This window comes from Maniola hyperantus, chromosome 16 (genome assembly GCF_902806685.2).
Source record: "Maniola hyperantus chromosome 16, iAphHyp1.2, whole genome shotgun sequence".
Lineage (NCBI taxonomy): Eukaryota > Metazoa > Arthropoda > Insecta > Lepidoptera > Nymphalidae > Maniola > Maniola hyperantus.
The window spans coordinates 11,958,724-11,982,723 of NC_048551.1; the positions used below are offsets into that span (position 1 = coordinate 11,958,724).

Genomic DNA, 24,000 nt, shown 5'->3' on the forward strand with positions numbered 1-24,000 from the left:
ATAATATTATGCCATGTATAAGAAAGTATTTGCAGTCCTGCGCGTTGCTGGAACGAGCTGCAGGTCAAATCCACGCTCTTTATCATTTAGATAATCTTCAATTGTGTAATATTATGCTTTTTTCAGGAGCTTACTTTTAATAGATTTACTTAGAATTAGATTTAGAAATACCTGAATAGATTCTGAAGCTACAAATAAATCCGCGACAGCATACAACACAACCAATGGTAGTAACATAACGTACAAATTATGCATAAGATTTATCTGAAACTGAAAGACTTTCCTCGTAAAAAGTAAGTTTCATAAACCGAGATAGTTTATTGCCTTATAACTCTAAACAGCATTGTTAGAAACGTTTGAATGCTAAAACATTGGGAGGTATTGGTAGCCTACTTAGGTACCTACTGTTTGGTAAAAAAATATTATGGATTGTGTTGTTTTGGATTGACTATGCTGCGTAGGTCCTGCTGACCGATACAGCGCGCCTGGGGGTGAGCCCTAGGGCCCCTAGGGCTCGAAGAAATAATTTGAGAGGTCGGGGGCAACGTCCTCCTCAGGGCACCTCCTGTGAGGCTCGGACCACGGCTAAGGATGACGTCGGGATGGGTGGATTTGTCAAATAGTCCACTATTGGTTAGTCCGTACGCCCCCAAGGCCGTGGCGTAAGTCCACGGGGTGACGTTAGAAATCGGGGACCTCGTCTTCGCTGCCGAAGATGCTGTAATAAGGTTGAGTTGTGTGAATCAATTCTCTCAAAACTCGTGTGCTATAGTCACAAACTGAATCCCCGGGTGAAGCCGCGGGTCACAGCTAGTTTTTAATACATAAGGCCAGGGCGAGGCGAAGAAAATGGGTCTAGGCTAGTTCTAAAAAATAATGCTTTTTAATTAAATATCTCAACGCAATATCTAGTCAAGTGGTTTGCGTTGTGCTCAGACACTTAAACGACCTACTTTCTATTGTAAAATAAACGTTTTCGGTTTTCGCCCAATTTAGACATCAAGGGATTCACTTCAAAGCTTGAAAAGTAAGGCGGGGCCATGTCTATTGAGTCGACTGAAATAAATAATTTATAATGAATTGATAAATCCAGGTTCAGACATACCAAGTTAACACGAGCACAAATGAGGAGCTGGCGAAGAAAACGTGTAATTGCATGACAGGAAAACCAAAAATTGAATAAAAGCTGCTGAAACAGTACTGTAATTGTACCGTTGTGATCGATGAGAAATCACGAATTTTGTACTCAATTTTAGCACACTTTTAGGCCGTTTTACTTTAAAATGACTGTGATCAAAATCATGGGAATCAATTTCAGTACAGTTTTAGGTCGTTTTGCTTGGAAATGAGTTCAAATTTATATTTATTGGGCCAAAAATAATCGGATTAAAAAAAAGTTTTTTGATTAGACGTGACCCTTTTGTTTTGCCAGTTCCTCATTGTTGTGTTCATTTGAATAAATTGATTTGTTATTGATACAAGTTAAAACGTACTGCATGCATAGGCCATAGGCCACACTCCTATTGCTAGGTTATAGTCATGAAGGAAAAGTTACGCACGTTTTAGTGAATTAGCGGAGCAGCCTCAGCAGATATACTCAGTGTTGACAATAAATTAATATATATTGCAGTCTTGAAACTTAGACTTGAATTGTGTATTGAAGGATGTGTGGCACGCATTGTTAGATTTTCCTGCAAGAAGCGTGACAGCGGGTGGTTGTATGTTGTACTATTCAGATTTATTGATTTAGCTCCTTATTTTTTGAACATTGTTACTTTTCATTGGTTTCCTCATTTCGGTTGGTCTGAACACAGCATAAATATTCCTTCAACTGACATTTCAATATCGTATAAGTACCCACCTACTTACTTATAAATTAAACAACAGATAGAAAGAGGCACTTCTTTATATAATGGGAAAATAGAAATAGCCCCACCAAAAATATTTCATATAAGTAACTTTGGTTGCCAAGACTCACAAGTTTATAATGCCTTAGCTCTGTGCTCTTGACTGTATCACATTTGATTGATTCTACAAACCCTACACAGTGGGTAAAAAAGTATGGCTTGGCCGTTTAATGATCGTGGAATTTAGTTTAGCCTACCGTGCCCCCTGATTAGGGCACCATTACGGACCAGAATAGACGTGCTAGTTTTACCGCGGTTTTCTATCTCGCCAGTAAAGCTGGCTGGTAGATCATCGTAAGACCGCGGTTTTGTGACCCGGTTTTGTGACCACACCACACCAGTAGGTACCTAACCGTCATAATCTTTGCCACAAGCTTATGGCTGACTTGTCGTTCATGAGCTTTGGACCATAGGTTTTGCTATCAGTTTTACCACAATCCAACAAGAAGCTCATGGTCATTATCATCATCAACCGATAGACGTCCATAGCTCTCTAGTAGGAATCCTGAATCCAGCGGTTCCCTGCGTTTCATTTGATGTCGTCTGTCCACCTAATGGGTGGTCTTACAACGCTGCGCTTTTCGGTGCGAGGTCTCCATTCTAGCGCTTGGGACTCCAACGTCTATCCGTTTTTAGGGTTCCGTACCTCAAAAGGAAAAACGGAACCCTTATAGGAACACTTTGTCGTCTGTCTGTCTGTCTGTCAAGAAACTTACAGGGTACTTCCCGTTGACCTAGAATCATGAAATTTGGCAAGTAGGTAGATCTTATAGCTGACATTTGGGGAAAAATCTGAAAACCGTGAATTTAGGCTTACATCACACAAAAATAAGTAAATTGTGGTCATGAACTAATAATTAGTATTTTCAATTTTCTACGTAAGATACCTATATCAAGTCTGAATATCGTATCATATGAAAGATCTTCACCTGTGCATTCTAAAACAGATTTTTATTATTTTTATGTATCATAGTTTTTGAATTATCCTACAAAATGTCGAAAAATACGACTTTAGTAGGTACAGGACCCTCATTGCGCGAACCTGACTCGCACTTGGCCGGATTTTCTATCAAGAATCTATCGATATCGATCCGCAACTCCTAATTTTACCCTAATCGTATCTTCGTTCTCAGTTGACGGTTAACGACATAAAGATCCTAATGATGTATGAGAAATGAGAATTGCCGAAAAAAATATTAAAAAACATCAATTCATACAGCCTTTTTATTTTCCCAATCCCAACGGAATTCTAAACACCATTGTTTTCACAAAATAAATTTCAAAAATAAATTCTATTTGATTAGCGCTTAGTTCTAATCTATGTGTAACTTAGTAGACGTGTATAAAACTATCTAAATAAATAAATCACTTTATTAGTAAATCAACTTTGTAAAGTTCAAAATCGTAAAAAAATTAAGAAAAATAATTATTAATAAAATGCCTAGATGACGTCACAAAAAATAAACAAAAAAAATGGGAAAAGACATGATAAATAAAATAAAACAATAATGTATAAGGAGGTAACGTTAAGAATGAGAATTAATGAGAAATTTCTTTATGAGAAATTTCCCTAAAGCGCTCCCCAGAGCTATCCATACAAACGCAATTTGGTTCTCACTTAAACCAATCATCAATGAAATTTTGTAGACAGAAATCTCTGTCTACAAATTGTAGTGTCAAAGTTCATGATTTCGATCAAAACGGCACAATTACAGCAAAGTTTCAACACCTTACCTTTAGTTTTAACTTCTAAAAAATTTAATTTGGTGCAATTACACCATTTTGCTCGCTAGCTCCTCAATAATTATGATATTAGTAGTATTTTCTCTCTCACTACTTTTCGTGCTCACTACAGAGCACGGGATTCAGTATCAGAATATTAGTGTAAATAAATTTAATTTTCTGGTTCTTCTCGGTAGAAAGGTATTCCGTATTCAGTGGTAGGCAGCTGACGATTCAAAAATACTTGTAAAAGTTTAATTGGATAAAAATATTATTTATTTATTTATTTAAATTGTTCCAGTTAAAGGTAATTCTGCTTACGCTAGTATTATTGAAAGTGCTAGTAAAGAGTTCTAAGGTGATAGACGAGAAATTACAACAGACGCTATATCCCGCCGACTACTGCAAGAGGATAGGTATATGTGCCGAGGGGACACATGTCATGTGCACTCACTTCAATCCCGTGAGTTTCGTTTTGTTTTGGGAGGTACTGGGACGTCCCACTAATAAGACCACAGCGCTTACCAGTGCGTCAGAGAGGTCGTCAAAGGTGTTTTGCAGAAGCCCCATCATACTTGTGCTTGTGAGCGTATATCTCTCATGCACTAGACTGACAAACTCAAGAAGCTTCCAAGAATCGGCTAGTTAAGGAAGTTGGACCATTTTTATCGGCGCGTTTGGAACCCTCGAAGCTTTAGTTTTTAAGTTCGCGTAAAAATTATCACCACTATAATTATCATCTACAACTGCAAGAACTGACTTTAAAAAAGTGTAATTTATTACCTACTTATTTTGAATAAACCATTTGATTTGTTTAGATTATCACCGTGCTCTTGAAAAGGCCTAGTTTAGCAATGAACTCATACAGACTGGGATGGAATGGAAGCGTCCTTTCAGACCAGACTTGACCCACTCAATATCACAAAAAATATTGTTGTTTTCAGAACAAAACAAAGGGCCCGCTCTGCACAGGCACAAAAGATGTATCAATTAACGAGGACTACGCCAAACTTCTTCTTGATTTACTTAACGTGTAAGTTACTCCTTAAATACCTTGCTTCAATACCACATTGGTAAATAATGTAACAAACAGAACGCATGACGGCAGAAACGGTTTGTCTGTCTGTCTGTCTGCTAGCTTTTCACGGCCCACCCGTTCAACCGATTTTGACGAAATTTTGTGCATCCCGGGAAGGACATATAAGCTACTTTTTACCCCGGAAAAATAAAGAATTCCCACGAAATTTTTAAAAACTTAAATCCACGTGGACGACGTCGCGGGCATCATCTTTTTAGAGTTCCGTACCTCAAAAGGAAAAACGGAACCCTTATAGGATCACTTTGTTGTCTGTCTGTATGTCTGTCTGTCTGTCAAGAAACCTACAGGGTACTTCCCGTTGACCTAGAATCATGAAAATTGGCAGGTAGGTAGATCTTATAGCTGACGTTTGGGGAAAAATCTGAAAACCGTGAATTTAGGGTTAGATCACACAAAAAAATTAAATTGTGGTCATGAACTAATAATTAGTATTTTCAACTTTCAAAGTGAGATAACTATATCAAGTGGTGTATCCATATAAAAGGTCTTCACCCGTACATTCTAAAACAGATTTTTATTTATTTTATGTGTCATAGTTTTTGAATTATCGTGCAAAATGTCGAAAAAATACGACTTTAGTACGGAACCCTCATTGCGCGAGCCTGACTCGCACTTGGCCGGTTTTTTTATTTCAACCAAGTAGTAATTGTACATTTTACTGCTTGACATCCAGAAACTCTCTTGAGTTTGTGTGGATGTTGCACATTCCTCGTATAATACTAAACTAATGTGAGGATTGAGATGCCTTCATTTCTGTTCTAGGATAAGAAGCAGATCAGCGCGAGGCAAGTCGTATGGACTTGGCAATCTTACTCTACCGAAAGCTTATGGGATGTTCCGATTGGTAAGGCCAGTAGATTTTTTTTTGGTTCTTCTTCTAGTGCCGTCTCTTATCGGAGGTTGACAATCATTAAGTTTATTTTCAAGTTAATTAACCCTTGACTATACGATATTACCCTGTAGTAAGTGCTTTACTCTATTCACGGAAGGAAATGGAGATTCAAAAATGTTTCCAAAAAACATTCGAAATTCAATTCGGAAACATAGTTTCGTTTGTGATTGGTGTGTGGTGGTGGTGGTGTGTGTGGTGGTGGTGTGGTGTCTCTAAATAGTTAACGCCCACTGATATTTTTGGCTCTGCCAATTTTGTATGGGATTACGTGACGGAAAGAGTGCTATACTAACTTTCTTCCGTGGATAGAATATGATAGGTTTTTTCTGGAGCATACACCACCAATAAGAAAGAATTTTCATCTGAAAATTCTTTTCCACTCCATGAAGCCAGCATAAAATGAAACAAAATGCTCCCCGTTTGTATAACTGTTTCATGTTTCAGCAGTGGGACCCTGAGCTATCCACACTGGCCCAAGTGTGGGCAAACACTTGTACCATAGGCCGAGATATGTGCCGAGCTACAGGTAAGTAAAATACATACAAACACCTCCAATTTTTTTATTTAAAATTATAGACTAGCGCTTGGCTGCAATTAGACAAGTGATGATGTAGCCTAAGATGGAGCGCGCTTGCCTAGAAGATGCATATTCACTTGACTTGAAGGTACCCATATTATAATTGGAGGGGGAAACTGGAAAAACTAGGCAATTTTCTATTTGATATTTCTTTTTTGCGTTGTAGTTGAAGATTCATTTTTCATTAACTACATACCAGGTGTAACCAGAACGCTAGCAAAAATTTAGGGTTACTATTGTACTACCTAAACACAATCCAATGCCAATAAAATCATTTGTCTTATCTTATTGTTTTAATGATTCAGTATTTTTCATGCCCGCACCCCGCATTCGCCATCTGCATTAGTGTGAGTGCTACATTGGAACACAGTAACACATGAGCGCGCGGGACAATACCTGCGCGAGCTCGCACTCGCATCTTAGGTCAGACGCGACTATTCAACTGCCGGGAACTATACAAACACACATATTTTGTTCGTTGTTTATTTTATGTTCATCTTCTTTCAGAAAGGTTTCCTGATCCGGGACAGGTGCTTGGTTTGACCCGTTTCGATGAAAACTGGATCCCAGTCAACGCTCGAACTGTTTTCAACTACACAGGATTTAGTTTGGAGAAAGTTAAATACGGCATTCATTCCACGCTGAGATCGTGGTACAGGACCAAACAGGACGTACACCCTGATGACATTACGGATCCAAATTATATATGGTGAGTTCTTGGTACAGTAAAATCCGTACTTGGTGGTCTGTGGTACACCCTGATGACATTGCGGATCCAAATTAATATGGTGAGTTCTTGGGACAGTAAAATCCGTACTTGGTGGTCTGTGGTACACCCTGATGACAATGCAGATCCAAATTAATACGATGAGTTCTTGGGATAATAAAATCCGTACTTTGTGATCTGTGGTACACCCCGCTGACATTACGGATCCAAATCTATCTTCTTATATATATAAAAGGAAAAGGTGACTGACTGACTGACTGACTGACTGAATGACTGACTGACTGACTGACTGATCTATCAACGCACAGCTCAAACTACTGGATGGATCGGGCTGAAATTTGGCATGCAGATATTATGACAAAGGCATCCGCTAAGAAAGGATTTTTGAAAATTTAACTCCTAAGGGGGTGAAATAGGGTTTTGAAATTTTATAGTCCACGCGGACGAAGTCGCGAGCATAAGCTAGTATAATTATGGTGAGTTCTTGGGACAGTAAAATCCGTACTTGGTGATCTGTGGTACACCCTGATGACATTGCGGATCCAAATTAATACGATGAGTTCTTGGGATAATAAAATCCGTACTTGGTGATCTGTGGTACACCCCGCTGACATTACGGATCCAAATATATATGGTGAGTTCTTGGGACAGTAAAATCCGTACTTGGTGATCTGTGGTACACCCTGATGACATTACGGGTCCAAATTATATGGTGAGTTCTTGGGACAGTAAAATCCGTATTTGGTGGTCTGTGGTACACCCTGATGACATTACGGATCCAAATTATATGTTGAGTTCTTGGGACAGTAAAATCCGTACTTGGTGGTCTGTGGTACACCCTGATGACATAACGGATCAAACACAACAGGCTTCGGCGGTGGCTAGTTACCACCTTACCGGCAAAGCGACCTACCTATCTGGTAGAAACCGATCAGGGGTATGGGTGTAATCAAACGGCCATACCAGCCATTTTTGTTGTAGATACCTATAGAATAGAATAGAATAGAATGTTTTTTTATTCATGTAAACTTTTTAAAAGTGCTTATGAATAGTTATTAATTATTAAAATTATTAATCTTCTGCGTAGATGGAAATTGGCGTTGAGACTGACCACTGTAGACGAAATTCGGCCAGGAGAAGGACATGTAAAGATATTTTAAGGGTTCCGTACCCGAAGGGTGCCAACGGGACCCTATTACTAAGACTCCGCTGGCCGTCCGTCCGTCCGTCTGTCTGTCAGTGGGCTGTATCTCGTGAACCAAAATAGGTAGAGAGTTGAAATTTTCACAGTAGGTATATGTATGTGTATTGCCGCTATAACAACAAATAATAAGAATTTCAAAATGACCGCCAAGAAAATTCAAAAAAATAATTTAAAAGTGTTACTTGTTGTACGGATGGTACGGAGCCCTTCGTGTGCGAGTCCGACTTGCGCTTGACCGATTTTTATTTTATTTTCAGGCCCAAACATCTATCTTCCAATATGTTTTTGGAAGTCGTTCACGGCCGAGTCACCCACGTCGGCTGTGGGATTTCAGTCTTCATAGAATTCGACTACGCTATATCGAAGGAACACACAGTGAATTTGTTTCATCATGTAAAGGACTCCTTTAGTAAACACTTCATCGTTATTTAATAATATTACGTCTGTCTCGCCTGAGCAACCGCAATGATGTGTAGGTTCCGTGTTCGAATGATGCCAACGGGACCCTAAAGACTCCGCTGTCCGTCTGTCCGTCTGCCTGTCTGTCAGTGGACTGTATTTCGTGAACCGTAATAGGCAGAGAGTCACAGAAGTGTAGGTATTACCGCTATACAACCAAAAACCTAATAGAAATTTTAAAATGATCGCCAGGAAAATTAAGCAAAATTAAAAAATGTTATTTGCTTCGATATAATTAATGACAAGACATTATGGTCAAGCGAACAAAATTTTTCACAGTTTAGAAACCAATAAATCAGCGCCACCTCTAGATACAAATGAACGACCCGTTTGAAATCCAGACGTCACTGAGGCTGCAATGAGTCGGTGCCATTTTGTTACTTCAATAACCCTGTCCATACGAAGTACCTAATATATTATAAGTCAATGGTTATTTCTTTCTCGAGTTCGAATCACACTTTTTTTTCCGACCGATTTTTTCAGTATTCGATTCGATTGTTAACGATTATTTATCAAAACCTCTAGGTTGTCCGTGTCATCTGTAACCTATCATCACGGATTGACAGTACGCCGAGAGAGGACCGAGTATACACGACGGATCCTCCCACGCACCCGGGGTACACCGTCAAGTGCGGCTGCCCACTCGGCTATGATGAAGATGAAGACTGCTTGTGCTACGAAGTGGCAGAAAACTGTGTAAGGCTGAGACCACAACACCGCGATGCGACGTCGGATCGTAAAAATCTACGACGTCGCACAATGCACTGTGCAAATTTCCGATGCGGTGCCGCACCGTACAAACTTGCGATGCGACGACGTATTATACTGTACCCGTAGTACAAGATTTTACGTCTCACCAACCAAACCAAATTCGAGAGTCGAAATACTTCCGCATTACAGTAAACTGGATCTTAACTGCCTTGTTTTAAAGCTCAAGTTTGTCTACACTTCTACAGCCAGCGCTCCAAGCGGAAACATTGCGAAATTAAAATCAGTGGCATTGAATATTTGACTTCAATTCAAGGCTGTTTAGGTCCATTTTACTGTAACGCGGAAGTATTTCGACTCTCGAATTTGGTTTGGTTTGTGAGTCGTAAAATCTTGTACTACGGGTACTGTTCAGTCGGTGTTCACACCTATGTGCCATTCTGTGCTGTGTGTGTTTTTCTTGAAGTAGAAGTAGGATGTGGTGTAGTGCGGTCCATGGCTCACTAGAAATTGATGGTCAGAGTTTTCTCGTACGACGCCGTAAGCGATGAAATTTTTGCGTTGCGTGCATTGACGCATCGTTTTTGCGATGCGATATCGTACCGCAGTGTTGTTACCTAATTTTAGGGTTCCGTATCTTAAAAGGAGAAGAGGAACCTTTATAGGATCACTTCGTTGCGTCTGCCTATCTGTCGTGTCTGTCAATACTCGGGAATCAAAACCTATACAACCAATAGAATCCCCGTTGACCTAGAATAATGAAATTTAGAAGGTAACTATAGCATAATAAGCCTACCTAAACCTACCTAAAGGAAAAAATCCGAAACCCGAAAAGTGAATTTGTTGTTACATCACAAAAAGTTTTCACGAAAAAGTAATTAGGGGCTTCCAAACTTGGTCACTCGTCCAGTTACCGACTTAGGTCAACGTTGCTTTACAATCGCAATCGATTGATATGCGTTGTCACACTAGGCCACACGTTCCACCCTCTAGACATCTATGCTTTCCTCCGCTAATGAACAGCATTTAAAATAACCTTCCTACGTCCTTGACATTAAAGTGACATCACTTAAAGTTTACTTACGTAATTGACACTAATTGATTTGTAGCTGCTCTTCAAACCTCCTTTAGAACTTCAAATACTTGAAGTAGCCTTTGAAATAGAGACATAATTTAATTAAAAGTTATATGAGGGTTTCTGCAAATACAAACGCGAAATTCTATGAAGAGTTTTTTCTATAAGTTTTTAACACGTTCAGATCGGCATTTACCACCGGGCGGTAGTAGGTACCACCGGTCATAGGGCGGGGTGTACCACCGATGGCCACCGACCACTAGTCACTAGACTTTTAATGTTCTACTGTAGTGACGTAGTGACTATATTTACGGGGAGAAAAACGTTATCACTTTTTGTATATAAATTTACAACTACTGGCCCTAAGGCTTATAATAACTTTTTACATTAGATTTCCAAATGAATTTATTTCAGCGTTTTCCTGTAAGAGTAAAGAATGTAAGCCCGCTGTTGTGGTTTTGCCCATAATCACCGTAGAAAAGGCACCACCTTCCAAGCTCAACGCCGAATACAGGTAAAATTCAAACCTTTACCTATAGAGAGAGAGAGAGTGTAACCAGAATGCTAGCAAAAACTTAGCGTTTATTGTTATACTACCTAAACACAATCCAATACCCTAACCATTTGCCTCATTTTGTAGTTTTAGTGATTTAGTATTTTCAAACCAGCAATGTATAGCGTGCAAAACTCGGGTCAGTGCCCCACGTGACATTGACTCAGAGTGGCCTACTTACGCAACGTTCGTTGAACTCTAGCGTCAGTCAGATGTTTTATTTGCATTATATCGTGAACTTTTACAAAATACAGATTTTTTAATCACGTTTTTTGTGGTATCGTATCAGTAATCATCAGCACTACCAATTACTGTCTTCGTTTTAGCTAGCGGTCTTTTTACCTTTACACCGAATCAATAATTTAGACGTTAGTTAGGTATAATGCGAACAAAATGAGTACTCACGCGCCATTTTAACTTTATATGTCAACGGTGATGTCAAAAGTACGATTTTAATCCTTATTTTAATCTTGAAACGTCCTTTTGACATGACATTTGACATATAGAGTTAAAATGGCGCGTAGGAACTCATTTTGCACCGTTCGCAGTAGCAACTTCGTCTGGCTGGCTTGTGCTTGCGCGCGACAAGGTATATCTATTTTTTTTTATCGGGGCCAACTGGTCCTGGTGTCTACGCCATTCATTACCATTACTTATATTTACCTTATAAGACACCGGGCCTGTTATCTCCGATATTACGCCTTCCGACCATTTCCTCCCCTTCTGGGTATAATCGCGCGCTAGCACAGCTTCACCGACCCTAAACTCTCGGATTAGGCCTTTGCCTCCCTGCTTTTGCTTGTCCTGTGCCTCGCGGACAGTGGAAGCGATGTCTGGGCGCAATGCATCAAGTCTACTCCGGAGTCTATGCCCTAGTAATGCGACTGCTGGCGAAATTCCAGTTGTCGCGTGATCACAATTTCGGTATTGAAAAAGAAATCTGTGTAAAGCAACGGACACATCCTCGTTCTCAAATTTAGCTCGCTTAATAACCTTTTTTACAGTTTTTACCGCGTTTTCCGCTTCTCCGTTCCCTTGAGATAAGGTGCCGATGTCGTGTGCTTAATACAGTTCTTGAAACAATACGTCCGGAACTCGTCCGATAAAAATGGCGGGCCGTTGTCTGTAACCAATTGGGCACATAGCCCAAATCGGGCAAATATTGATCGCAAAGATTTCACGGTTGCGCTGGCTGTCGTACTTGCCATCTCCATCACTTCAATCCACTTTGAGTGTGCATCTACTACAACCAAATAACGCTTACCAAAACATTCGGCAAAATCCGCGTGTAAACGCTGCCACGGATGCTGAGGGAACTCCCATGGGTGAAGAGGTGCACACGCGGGCGCGTCGCGCACATGCCTGCAAGCTGGACATGAGCGGCAAAGCTCTTCGATATCGTTATCTATGTTTGGCCAATAAACATAATTTCGCGAAATATTTTTCATTTTGTTCATACCCAAGTGTCCCTCATGAAGTTCACTCAGCACCGCTTTCCTTAACCCCGACGGGATAATCACCCTATATTTATACATAAGACATCCTAAATCCATACATATATCATTCTTACGAGCGAAATATGGTTTTTCTACCTCAGAACTGGCAGCCGACGGCCAACCAAACATAACATATTTCGATATTTTACATAGCACGGTATCCTTCTGGATTTCTTTAGAGATCTGTTTATAATTGACAGGCAGGGTTTCCTCTAATAAATTCATATAACTTATATGTTGGTCGAGGCGTGCGGAAGGTCGCTCGTACGATATCGGTAGACGCGATAACGCGTCGGCTGGCCCGTTGTGTTCCGAGCGTACAAACTCGATCGAAAAATCGTAACCCGCCAGTCGAACGGCCCACCGCTGTAACCTACTCGCCGCCGTTTGAGGAATACCATTCTTGTTACCAAAAATAAAGGTTAACGGTTTATGGTCGGTTTTCAATGTAAAATGCCTACCTAATAAAAACTGATGGTGTTTGATTATACCAAAATATATAGCAAGGGCCTCTTTATCCAACTGACTGTACTTTCTCTCAGCTTCGTTCAAAGTGCGAGAAACACAGCTGACCGGCCGCTCCTGCCCGTCCGCGTAACGGTGAGCCAACACGGTCCCGATACCATAGGCACTGCTGTCTACCGAAAGCACGAGCGGTCGCCCTTCCTCATAGTGCGCCAACACCCGCTTACCCAGTAAAGCATTTTTAGCCGCATTAAAAGCCGAGGCACAACGTGAATCCCAATTCCAACGGCAATTTTTTTTTAGTAGTGCATGCAATGGGTACAACATAGTACTTAGATTTGGAATAAACTTGCCATAATAATTGATTAGTCCCAAAAAACTTTTAATTTGAGTTACATCTTTAGGTATTGGGATTGCGTTAATCGCCTCCAACTTTTCCGGGTCGGGATGTAGGCCCTCCTTGTCAATTATGAACCCTAAATAATTTACGTTCTTCTGTAGGAATTTACATTTATTTAGTTTAACCGTGAGACCTGCCTGTCGTAAACGCTCCAATACAGCTCGCAGATTTCTTAAATGTGCCTGTCTATTTTCCCCGGTCACACAGATATCATCGAGAAAAACTACCGTGCCAGGTATTCCACGCAATGTCTCTTCCATCAATTTTTGAAATTTTTCGGGTACGCAAGATAATCCGTAGGGTGTACGGCGATACACGAATGTCCCGATATGCGTGGTGATCGCGGTATACTTTTGAGAGCTCTCCTCGAGTAAGACCTGCTCATAGGCGTGGCGGAGATCAATTTTACTGTATTCGTCACCATTACTTAAATTGGCAAACAACTCGTCGATGCGTGGTAAAGGGTAATAATCTCTTTTCAATTTAGGATTTATAGTAATTTTATAATCACCACAAATTCGGATGTCCCCGTTAGTCTTGATCACGGGGACTATCGGCGTACCGAAATCGGAATGGTCCACGCGATAAATCGTACCGTCCCGTTCAAGCCGCTCGAGTTCCCTCTCGACGCGTTCGCGTAACGCGAGCGGCACGGGCCGCGCTCGGACATACACCGCGGCGGAATCGGTGAGCTGTAATTGTAGCTTTCTATTACAAGTTCCCAACTTCTCACTGAATACTTCGGGAAACTCCTTACATAGACGGGTCACAAATTGATCTTCTTCAATTAATTCATTAATATTTATTTGTGTTATTTCTAATGCGCGGAGCCAATCACGCCCGAGTAACGGCCTGTTACCCCCTTTTATAATATATAATTTCAAATCCTTGGCAACCATAGACCTCAGTTGCACCCGAACTAATATATATCCGAGAGAATCAATTCGTGACCCCGAATAACTACGCAAAATTAAATTATCTTTCACAATTTCTTTATGTTTAAATAATTTCTCATAACACTTTTCGTTAATAGCCGATATCCGACTGCCTGTGTCGATTTCTAGTTCCAGTAAATTATTGTCCACCTTAACTTTAATATAGTACGGTTTGTTACCTTGAGAAACGATGTCTATGTTGAAGAAATCCTCATCCGAACTCTCACTGACCAAATTTTGACACTTCACCTCACTTTGCCGCACTTTCTTGCACATAACCTTTAGGTGTCCGCGCTGAGAGCACTCATCACAGGTAAAATCGGCGTATCTACAACGCCCTCGGTGTTGCCGGCCGCACCGCCAGCACGGCGCACCCGATGCGCCACTGCCACTCGCCGCGCCGCCCGGCCCGCTCACACCACTCGCGCCGACCGCACCGCTCCTGCCCAGCCGCGAACCGCGCGCGCGCTGGCTGCGCGCCGCATGCAAGCCTTCGCTCGCGTCCCCGCCGCCCGCCGGCGCGGCGGTGCGGTGCCGCCTCCGCTCACCACCGCGTGTCTCTCTGCCGCTTCTAAAGCGAGAGCTAGCTCGACTGCCTTTTTGTAGTCTAAACTTTTTTCGGCGAAAATTCGAGATCTCATGACGTCACTCGATAGGCCCGAGACGAATTGGTCCCGGAGATTCTCTTCTAATCTCGTGCCGAAATTACACGTAACCGCCAGGTGTTTCAGGTGCTGCAAATAATCCGTTAATGTCTCGCCCGGTTGCTGTCGTCTTTGTCGAAAAACGTGCCTTTCAGCTATCTCGGAGCGTTGTGGTTCAAGATGGTTGGTGACCAGCTCGGTGAGACTATCAAAAGTCTTATTCTCTGGGTGGTCGGGAGCACAAAGGTCACACATTAATGAGTATGTCGCTTCGCCGACCACAGTAATTAACGTAGGCACCTGTAGTTCCACTTTAATTTCGTTTAGTAATATAAACTGTTTAACACGGCGTACGTATGCCGGCCATTGCTTTGAGGTTAAATCGAACGGTTCGATTTTTCCGATAGGCATATTCACTCACGCGCGGATTATACTTTTATATGCAAAACACTAAGTTTAAATTACTTTTAAAACACTAAAGTAGCCTTACACACACGTTATCTAATTTTAATCAATAAAATTTAAATTTCTCGTCGCCAGTGCTAAGTAATGAAACAAGCGTCGGAAGCTAACTGACATTTATTCTAAACTTTTTAAAACTACCTTGCACAGGGTACTTCCTGTTGACCTAGAATCATGAAATTTGGCAGGTATGTAGGCCTTATAGCAGACATTCGGGGAAAAATCTGAATACCGTGAATTTATGGTTACATCACACAAAAGAAAAAATTATGGTGATGAACTGATAATTAGTATTTTCAATTTTCGAAGTAAGATGACTAGGTATATAGAGTGGAGTATCATATAAAAAGTCTTCACCTGTACATTCTAAAACAGATTTTTATTTATTTTTAAGCATCATAGTTTTTGAATTATCGTGCAAAATTTCGAAAAAATACGACTGTAGTACGGAACCCTCGTTGAGTTGAGTTGTGCCTTACTCGCTCTTGGCCGGTTTTTCTCTTGTTATTTCTCATTATTTATGTACTGGAAGGCGTTTCATAATGAAGATAGTGTTATCCTGACCACGTTAGACTTGGATAGCCGGCCTTTTAATGGCTTTAGATAACATTTTCTATGTACCTGCCTATTGCGTTCATAAGAATTTCATGTTAACCATTATTTTTATTTAAAGTATTCTAAAACAGATTTCGACGACCTCCCTGGCGCAGTGGTGAGCGCTGTGGTCTTAATAGTGGGAGGTCCCGGGTTCCATTCCTGGCAGGGGTTTGGAATTTTATAATTTCTAAATTTCTGGTCTGGTCTGGTGGGAGGCTTCGGCCGTGGCTAGTTACCACCCTACCGGCAAAGCCGTGCCGCCAAGCGATTTAGCGTTCCGGTACGATGCCGTGTAGAAACCAAAGGGATATGGGTTTAATAAAAACTGCCATATCCCTTCCAGGTTAGCCCGCTATCATCTTAGACTGCATCATCACTTACCACCAGGTGAGATTGCAGTCAAGGGCTAACTTGTATCTGAATAATAAAAAAAAAAAGGTTTTATCTTTTTATAATCACAAACTGCAAACTATGGTTTATGGTGTTATTTAAACCAAAAGAGAAGTGCAGTACAGTGGTGCAATTTATATTCTTTTATTTTTAGAATTGAAGAGTTCCCACAGGGTATTAAAAACTAAAATCCGTCCTTGCTATCTATGCCAAAATCAAGTCGATTGGTTGCTTAGTTATCGCATGAAAGAAGGTCAAACAAACACACTTTCGCATTTATAATTTACTAGCTTATGCTCGCGACTTCGTCCGCGTGGACTACAAAATTTCAAACCCCTATTTCACCCCCTTAGGAGTTGAATTTTCAAAAATCCTTTCTTAGCGGATGCCTACGTCATAATAGCTATCTGCATGCCGAATTTCAGCCCGATCCGTCCAGTAGTTTGAGCTGTGCGTTGATAGATCAGTCAGTCAGTCAGTCAGTCAGTCAGTCACCTTTTCCATATATATATATATATATATAAGATTAGTATATAGGAGTATAGATTTTGCATTTATTACATAGCGTATGGATTAATAGCTCTTATATTTCCTGAACCCCTTACATAACCATTTTTAGTGTTGTTGTTAATTGTTATGACAAATAAACAAATATTTGCGTAAAATGGTACAGTATTAATAATAATCTGTGTGGTGACAATTACTTAATCACGAATTTGTGACGATTTTGCATCACTGATAGTCGCGCCTTCAAGATCAACAATTAACGTTTAAATTACATAACTAAACTAACAATAAAATATATTTAAAAAAAGTAAGTAAAAAATATTATAGCAATAGTAATTAGGCTTTATACTAATTCATTCATGTATGAATTATATGAATTTACCAACAAATTAATATTATGTGGGTAAATTATTATCATTTAATCCAAAGTGTCCATCTGTCTTCCTATTTTTCTGTCTGTTTGCTAGGTATTTACGGCCGTTTAACCAATTTTGATTTAAAAAAAAATTGAAAAAAATTCAACCCCTAGTAGGTGGTTAGAGCCGCTGGATTCAGGTCAGACCTAGGTTCAGCAGTAGACCTCTATCGGTTGATAATGATGATGATGATACAATTTATTTTCAGCCACTGAATGTTCGCGTAAAATACGTCGTTTTCTCAAACAATGATGTGACAATTATTTCATCACGATTAGTCTCGTTTTTACATTATTACCTGACCTCGTTGTAATTTGATGTGTAAATAGTTTTGTCTGTTTTTGTTTTCGCTTGGAAGAACGCAGATCTGTTTTTTTAACAAAACCGAGTCTAGGACTTCAAGGTCGCGAGTAGCTGCACTTTCTCCAGGATGTGTCCAACGGGCGTCGCGCGAGAGAGGCACCGGCGTACGTTCTTTAGAGTTCCCGGAGCCTCTCAATAACGCGCTGAGGAGGGCCACCGAGGGGGTTTTAGTGGGTAGAAATCCCACATAACCCGATTGGGTATCTTCAGAAGATTTACCTCTCGAAAATAAAAGGTAAAACTGAGTCTTATTAACTTTACCATTCGGTTGTAATTTGTATTGACATCGTCAACAGATGGACGTCCACTGGTGGATATAGATGGTCTGCTGGGAGGCTAGGGCTGTGGCTAGTTACAACCCTACCGGCAAAGCCAAGCCGCCAAGTGATTTAGCGTTCTGGGTCAAATCAAATCAATTCAAATATTTTCATAGTAGTAAAAATTCAAAATAGTTGATCATCTGAAATATTCAAGACCAAAATTGCCCGTTACATCATCTAATTTAGAAAAATATCTTAGGGGATATCAGAAAATTAAAATAGTACGAAATACTTATCGTAAAGTTAATACTAACGCGCCATGGGCCGTGAAAAGCTAGCAGACAGACACACTGTCGCATTTATAATATAGCATATATAACTAGCTTATGCTCGCGACTTCGTCCGCGTGGACTACACAAATTTCAAACCCCTATTTCACCCCCTTAGGGGTTGAGTTTTCAAAAATCCTTTCTTAGCGGATGCCTACGTCATAATAGCTATCTGTGTGCCAAATTTCACCCCGATCCGTCCAGTAGTTTGAGCTGTGCGTTGATAGATCAGTCAGTCAGTCAGTCAGTCACCTTTTCCTTTTATATATTTAGAAAACTATGGAAGTATGGGTTATTGATCACTCCTCACTGACACCACATTAGTATCTACATTGCACCCATGCGAAGCCGGGGCGACTCGCTAGTTGATAATGAAAGTGAAACCAGGATCAATCGCGTGTTGCTACGATGTATCAAAACTCAAGTGCATGGGCGTTATACGCTAAACGGGCGTTAATTAGTGGTGGTCCCCGCGGACTGATTGCCTGCGAATATACCTCTCTTGCTCGAGTGACATAGGGTGGGACAAGGACAATCATGTTGCAGCTGATATGCTAAATCGGTTATTGGCATAATAATCTAGTTTTAACTATATTCTTTTTTAGGTATATGAGCTCTGATAGGCGATAGCCTAGTGGTTAGGACGTCCGCCTCCTAATCGGAGGTTGTGGGTTCGATCGTGGGCACGCACCTCTAACTTTTCGGAGTTGGGTGCGTTTTATGTAATTAAAAATCACTTGCTTTGGTGAAGGAAAACATCTTGAGGAAACCCGCATGCCTTGGAGAGTCATCATATTCTCAAAAGTGTGTGAAGTCTGCCAAATCTGCACTTAGCCAGTGTTGTAGACTATGACCAAACCCTTTTCACTCTGACTGAGCTGTGCTCTGTAGTGAGCTGGCGATGAGTGGCTCATGAAGATGATATTCTTTTTAAAAACAACCCTTTTTGTCAAATTAAAGAAAATTGGCACCACAAGCAATTTCACCCTCACCACCTGGAGATCTTCGACTACCCATAATTTTCCCAGGTCTTTGTTCCACGCAGATGCAAATTGTAGAACTAACTCCCTTCAGTGATGTTCCCGTTGAATTACAATATTGTGGATATTCTAGGGGCGGATCAACAAATTCCTGATAAACCGACAACGCATTACGGTGGAAGAATAAGAATAATGCGTAAGAAAACAGAAAGAAGTTGTAGAAAACACTTTTTTTCGGAATAATTACTATTCTACGCATTTGATTCAATGGCTGTAATACTTATAGGTATGAAGAAACGGAAATACATAACAATATATTTTTATTTGGGGGTTTTGCTTTATTATGGAACTCTAATAAAAAGTATGTCATCATAATATTAAATAACAACATTTTGAGATAACTTAGCAAATCTCTTATCAAATGTGATAAAAATGTGTAACTTTATGATTCCGTTTATACACCTATCAGTTAACTTTAGATTACAATGTTGTCATTTTGTTCGAGATATTTATTTGAAAATAACTTTGCAATCGTAGTGATAGACTCCTCGGCTATTTATGTGTTATTTTTATTTTAAATTGAAAATACTTTCAATTTCCTATTGTGATTTTCCTAGTACCCTAGATACACCCATGTACACATTTTCACTGTTCTTAAGTGTATGCGTATTCAAGTTAACAAACGAACTATCCAGGTAAATGTGAATGCCCTTAATTTCTTAATAATCCATACTAATATTATAAATGCGAAAGTGTGTCTGTCTGTCTGCTAGCTTTTCACGGCTCAATCGTTCAACCGATTTTGACGAAATTTGGTACAGTGATAGCTTGCATCCCGGGGAAGGACATAGGCGACTTTTTATCCCGGAAATTTGAAGAGTTCCCACAGTATTTTTAAAAACCTAAATCCACGCGGAGGAAGTCGCGGGCAGCATCTAGTAATTCCATACAAGTTTAACACTTATGTGTTAAACTTGTATGGAATTACTAGATGCTGCCTTAAACTTGTATGGAATTATTAAATGGCCTTAGTTCTTTTACAGTTTTTCATCGCTACTTTTTCATATCAGACCTAATAAAAAGTATGCAAGCAAATCGAGGTGTAGTTAAGTTAATCCTTGATAAAACTAGGAATTCCAAATTTAAAACATTTTTCCATTTTTTGAAGACCTATAGCAGACAATTTATACCATAGAGCCAGGTATTAAAGAACGATAGTCTTTTCCGCTGATCATAAATTTTTGGGAACGAGAAATCAAGTTGGATGATATTGGAGATGTCTTCCAAGTTAACTGACGCAGTTGGATATTTAATGTCTATGGAGGAGGAACAACTCAGTGGGCGTACATCTAGACAACATGTGAGTTATATTTTGAAAATATCATTTTACTAGCTGATGCCCGCGACTTCGTGTCAGGATCAGAATCATCAGTCGTTGAAATTGATTTTTTTTCAAATCAAATTTTATAAGTAAATCATAAAACCAGCCAAGTGCGAGTCAGGCTCACGCACCGAGGGATCCGTACCTACTACAGTCGTATTTTTTCGACATTTTGCACTATAAATCAAAAACTATGATGCATAAAAATAAATAAAAATCTGTTTTAGAATGCACAGTTAAAGCCCTTTCATAATGATACCCCACTTGATATAGTTATCTGACTTTGAAAATTGAAAATATTAATTATTTATTAGTTCATGACCACAATTCCATTTTTTTTGTGATGTAACCACAAATTCACTTTTTTCAGATTTTTCCCCTTATGTCTGCTATAACCTACCTACCTGCCAAATTTTATGATTCTAGATCAACGGGAAGTACCCTGTAGGTTTCTTGACAGACAGAAAACAAAGTGATCCTATAAGAGTTCCGTTTTTACTTTTGAGAAACGGAACCCTAAAAATCAGGTAAAGTAAGTGACAAATGTATCGTAAAATAAGCCAGCCATGTATTGAAAAGTCTGATTTTGGAAATAACTGTGGCAGATTATCGCTGATGGACGTGTGCGAACTATGATGGCAGTACGTTCTCAGTTAACATTTGAATGTGGCGAGTGCGCTCGAACGTTGATTAAACTTAACTGTGTTTAAACAAGGATAAAAAGGTAGCCTATTTTTTTATTTTACTTTCTTTTTTGATTCAAAAAATATGGTCTTGGTATTGAGGTATGACTATAATTTTTTTTTTAAAGAATTAGCCATGTTAAATGACTAATATTCCCCTTTCCTCTCCAACTAAGCATCAGGCTTGTGTTAGGAGTAGGTACGACAATAGTGCAACGGGTGGGGTTTGAACCGTCGACCTTTCGGTTTTCAGTCCACTCCTTTACCTGTTGAGCTATTGAGGCTCAACAGGTAAAGGATTAGAGGTACCTACCTACTATATGTCTGAATATCGTATATCATCATAATGATCATAATGAAAATATGAAAACCTCGATGGGAGCTTCATATTCGTGCCTTTTGGTGTGGAGACCTTGGGGCCGTGGGGCCCGGGGGCTCGAGCTCTTTTTGAGGAAATTTTTAAAGGGTTATCGAGTCAACCGGGGACCCGAGAGCTGGCAGCTACCTTGGTCAAAGAATTAGTTTGGCCATCAAAGGGGTAATGCTGCCAGCATCTTGGGTACAATGCCTCACTGCGGTGGTCTCGATGAGGTTTTAGATATAATTTAATTTTAGTTTTAATTTTTTTTTTACTTTTAATACCTATTTTTAATAAAGTTCATTTGATATAAAAAAAAATAGGTAGGTATGTCATGATGATGGTTTTGTTGATGCAAAAAAGGGCAGGATGATGTCCGAGATTTATCGGTCACAAATATTTTTATCGATAAAACCACGGGAAGAAACATCGATAGCTCAAGGGCATACCATCGATAAAAACTAACATACCATCGAATCCCATATAAGCCTTACGTAACAAGACCCTCGAAAAGATGAAAAGAGCTTGCTCCGATCTAATTCCTCGGTAGAAGCGGATAAATTGGCACAACCTATGATTGATGAATTACATACGGAGTGAAAGTGGCCTGTCAATTTCCAGACATCTGCCACTTTATTTTCCATCCAATATCTCTATTTTGGGATGACATTTTGTACTTACTTACTCTGCATGTAGGTAGGTATACCTAGTCTAGTTCTAGGTGAGTTTGTTGTAGGCTCTTCTCAGATCTGGGCGCATTTGGAACCCTCGTAGCTTTAGTTTTAAGTTTGCGTAATAATTATCACCACTATATCTTAGAAATTCAACATCTGACCATCAAAAAGTGTTATTAATTACCTATTTTGGATAAATCATTTGACTTTGACTTTGACTTAGTCCTTAGAATAGAATTTATTTTTATTCAAGTAGACTTATTACAAGTTTTTATGAATCGTTAACTAGTTTAATTTACCACTGGTTCGGAATGCCGTTCCTATCGAGAAGAACCAGCAAGAAACTCGGCGGTTGCTCTTTTCAAGTCATCCATTAATCATGTGAAGTAGCTGTAGATGTTTTGCTGCGCGTAGTCGCTAGTTATACATATTTTGCTAATAACAAGGAATCACGTTGGTATTTTGTATGTTATTGTCGTATCATCTGCTACAATGGCAATGTTTTGTGAAACATTCTTGATCACAAAGGTTTTACAAAATTGTTTGGTTTGTGCTTCTAACAATTTGATGAACGTTGAAAGAATATAGTACGTTCATAATAACAATGCGATTCGATAATTGGGTCAAAATTAAAGTTTTTAGGGTTCCGTACCTCAATAGGAAAAACGGAACACTTTGTTGTCTGTCTGTCAAGAAACCTATTGGGTACTTTCCGTTGACCTAGAGTCATGAAATTTGGCACGAAGGTAGGTCTTATAGCAAACATGAGGGGAAAAATCTTAAAACCGTGAATAAATAAAAATAAAATAAAAATCTTTTTTATTCGAATAAACTTTTACAAGTACTTACGAATAGTCGGATGCATCTACCACTGGTTCGGAATGCCTTTCCTACCTAGAAGAACCAGCAAGAAACTCGGCGGTTGCTCTTTACTGAATTTGTGGTTACATCACAAGAAAAAAATTAAAATGTGTTCCTTAACAAATAATTAGTATTTTAAATTTTAAAATAAGATAACTATATCAAGTGGGATATCATATTAAAGGGATTCTAAAACAGATTTTTATTTATTTTTAGGCATAATAGTCTCTGGTTTATCGTGCAAAATGTCGATAAAATACGATTGTAGTACGAAACCCTCAGTGCGCGAGTCTGACTCGCACTTGGCGGTTTTTTCTCATCTGAAGATCTTCCAATAGCATGTAGTAGCAAGAATAAAGCATGTAGATCACGTAACGAAACAAGACTCATTGGACATAAAAAAGCGAATCCTAAATTGTTTTTTTAAAGTCACAACCCCTTCAAATGTTTACGTGCAAATGTTCACAGAGCTGGGGGAATCTGAATATTTCACGCTCGCGTGCTGCCGATTGCATAATGGCCGTCCAATTTCTACGTTGAATTAATTGTACAAAAGAGAAAACTTCGGTACGTTTACTGAATTGCGTGGAATATGAAATGTCATGTTCGGTATTTTAAGAATTCGATTCAATGGCTTAGCCAAAATGACTTGAGTCGGTAACTGGATAGTAGAAGAGTAGAAAAGCTATTTAGCGGCTTTTATTGCTAGCTTCACTCAGAGTCACTCAGCGGGCGATGGGGAGAGCTATGCTTGGAGTTTCTCTACGTGATCAAATCAGAAATGAGGAGATCCGTAGGAGAACTAGAGTAACCGACATAGCTCAACGGGTTGCGAAGCTGAAGTGGCAATGGGTAGGGCATATAGTTTGTAAAACC

At 39.7% G+C, this 24,000-nt stretch overlaps 2 protein-coding genes and 1 pseudogene across 2 annotated transcripts in view; 2 read left to right on the plus strand and 1 right to left on the minus strand.

Annotated features, from left to right (window-relative positions):
* Positions 1-5,908: 5,908 nt before the first annotated feature.
* Positions 5,909-15,440, minus strand: LOC138403440 (uncharacterized; annotated as a pseudogene).
* Positions 6,072-9,424, plus strand: LOC117989540 (uncharacterized). The gene is made up of 4 exons (XM_034976907.2): positions 6,072-6,146; positions 6,705-6,906; positions 8,386-8,521; positions 9,113-9,424. Exons 1-4 carry the CDS (start codon positions 6,131-6,133, stop codon positions 9,422-9,424), a joined length of 666 nt encoding a protein of 221 aa, XP_034832798.2. The 5' UTR covers positions 6,072-6,130.
* A 5,738-nt stretch (positions 15,441-21,178) lies between the features above and the next one.
* Rh50 (Rhesus blood group-associated glycoprotein Rh50) overlaps positions 21,179-24,000 on the plus strand; it is a 39,882-nt gene continuing 37,060 nt past the window's right edge. The window contains exon 1 of the mRNA XM_034976823.2: positions 21,179-21,272. The gene's annotated coding sequence lies outside the window, so the exon portion shown is untranslated. The remainder of the gene's footprint in view (positions 21,273-24,000) is intronic.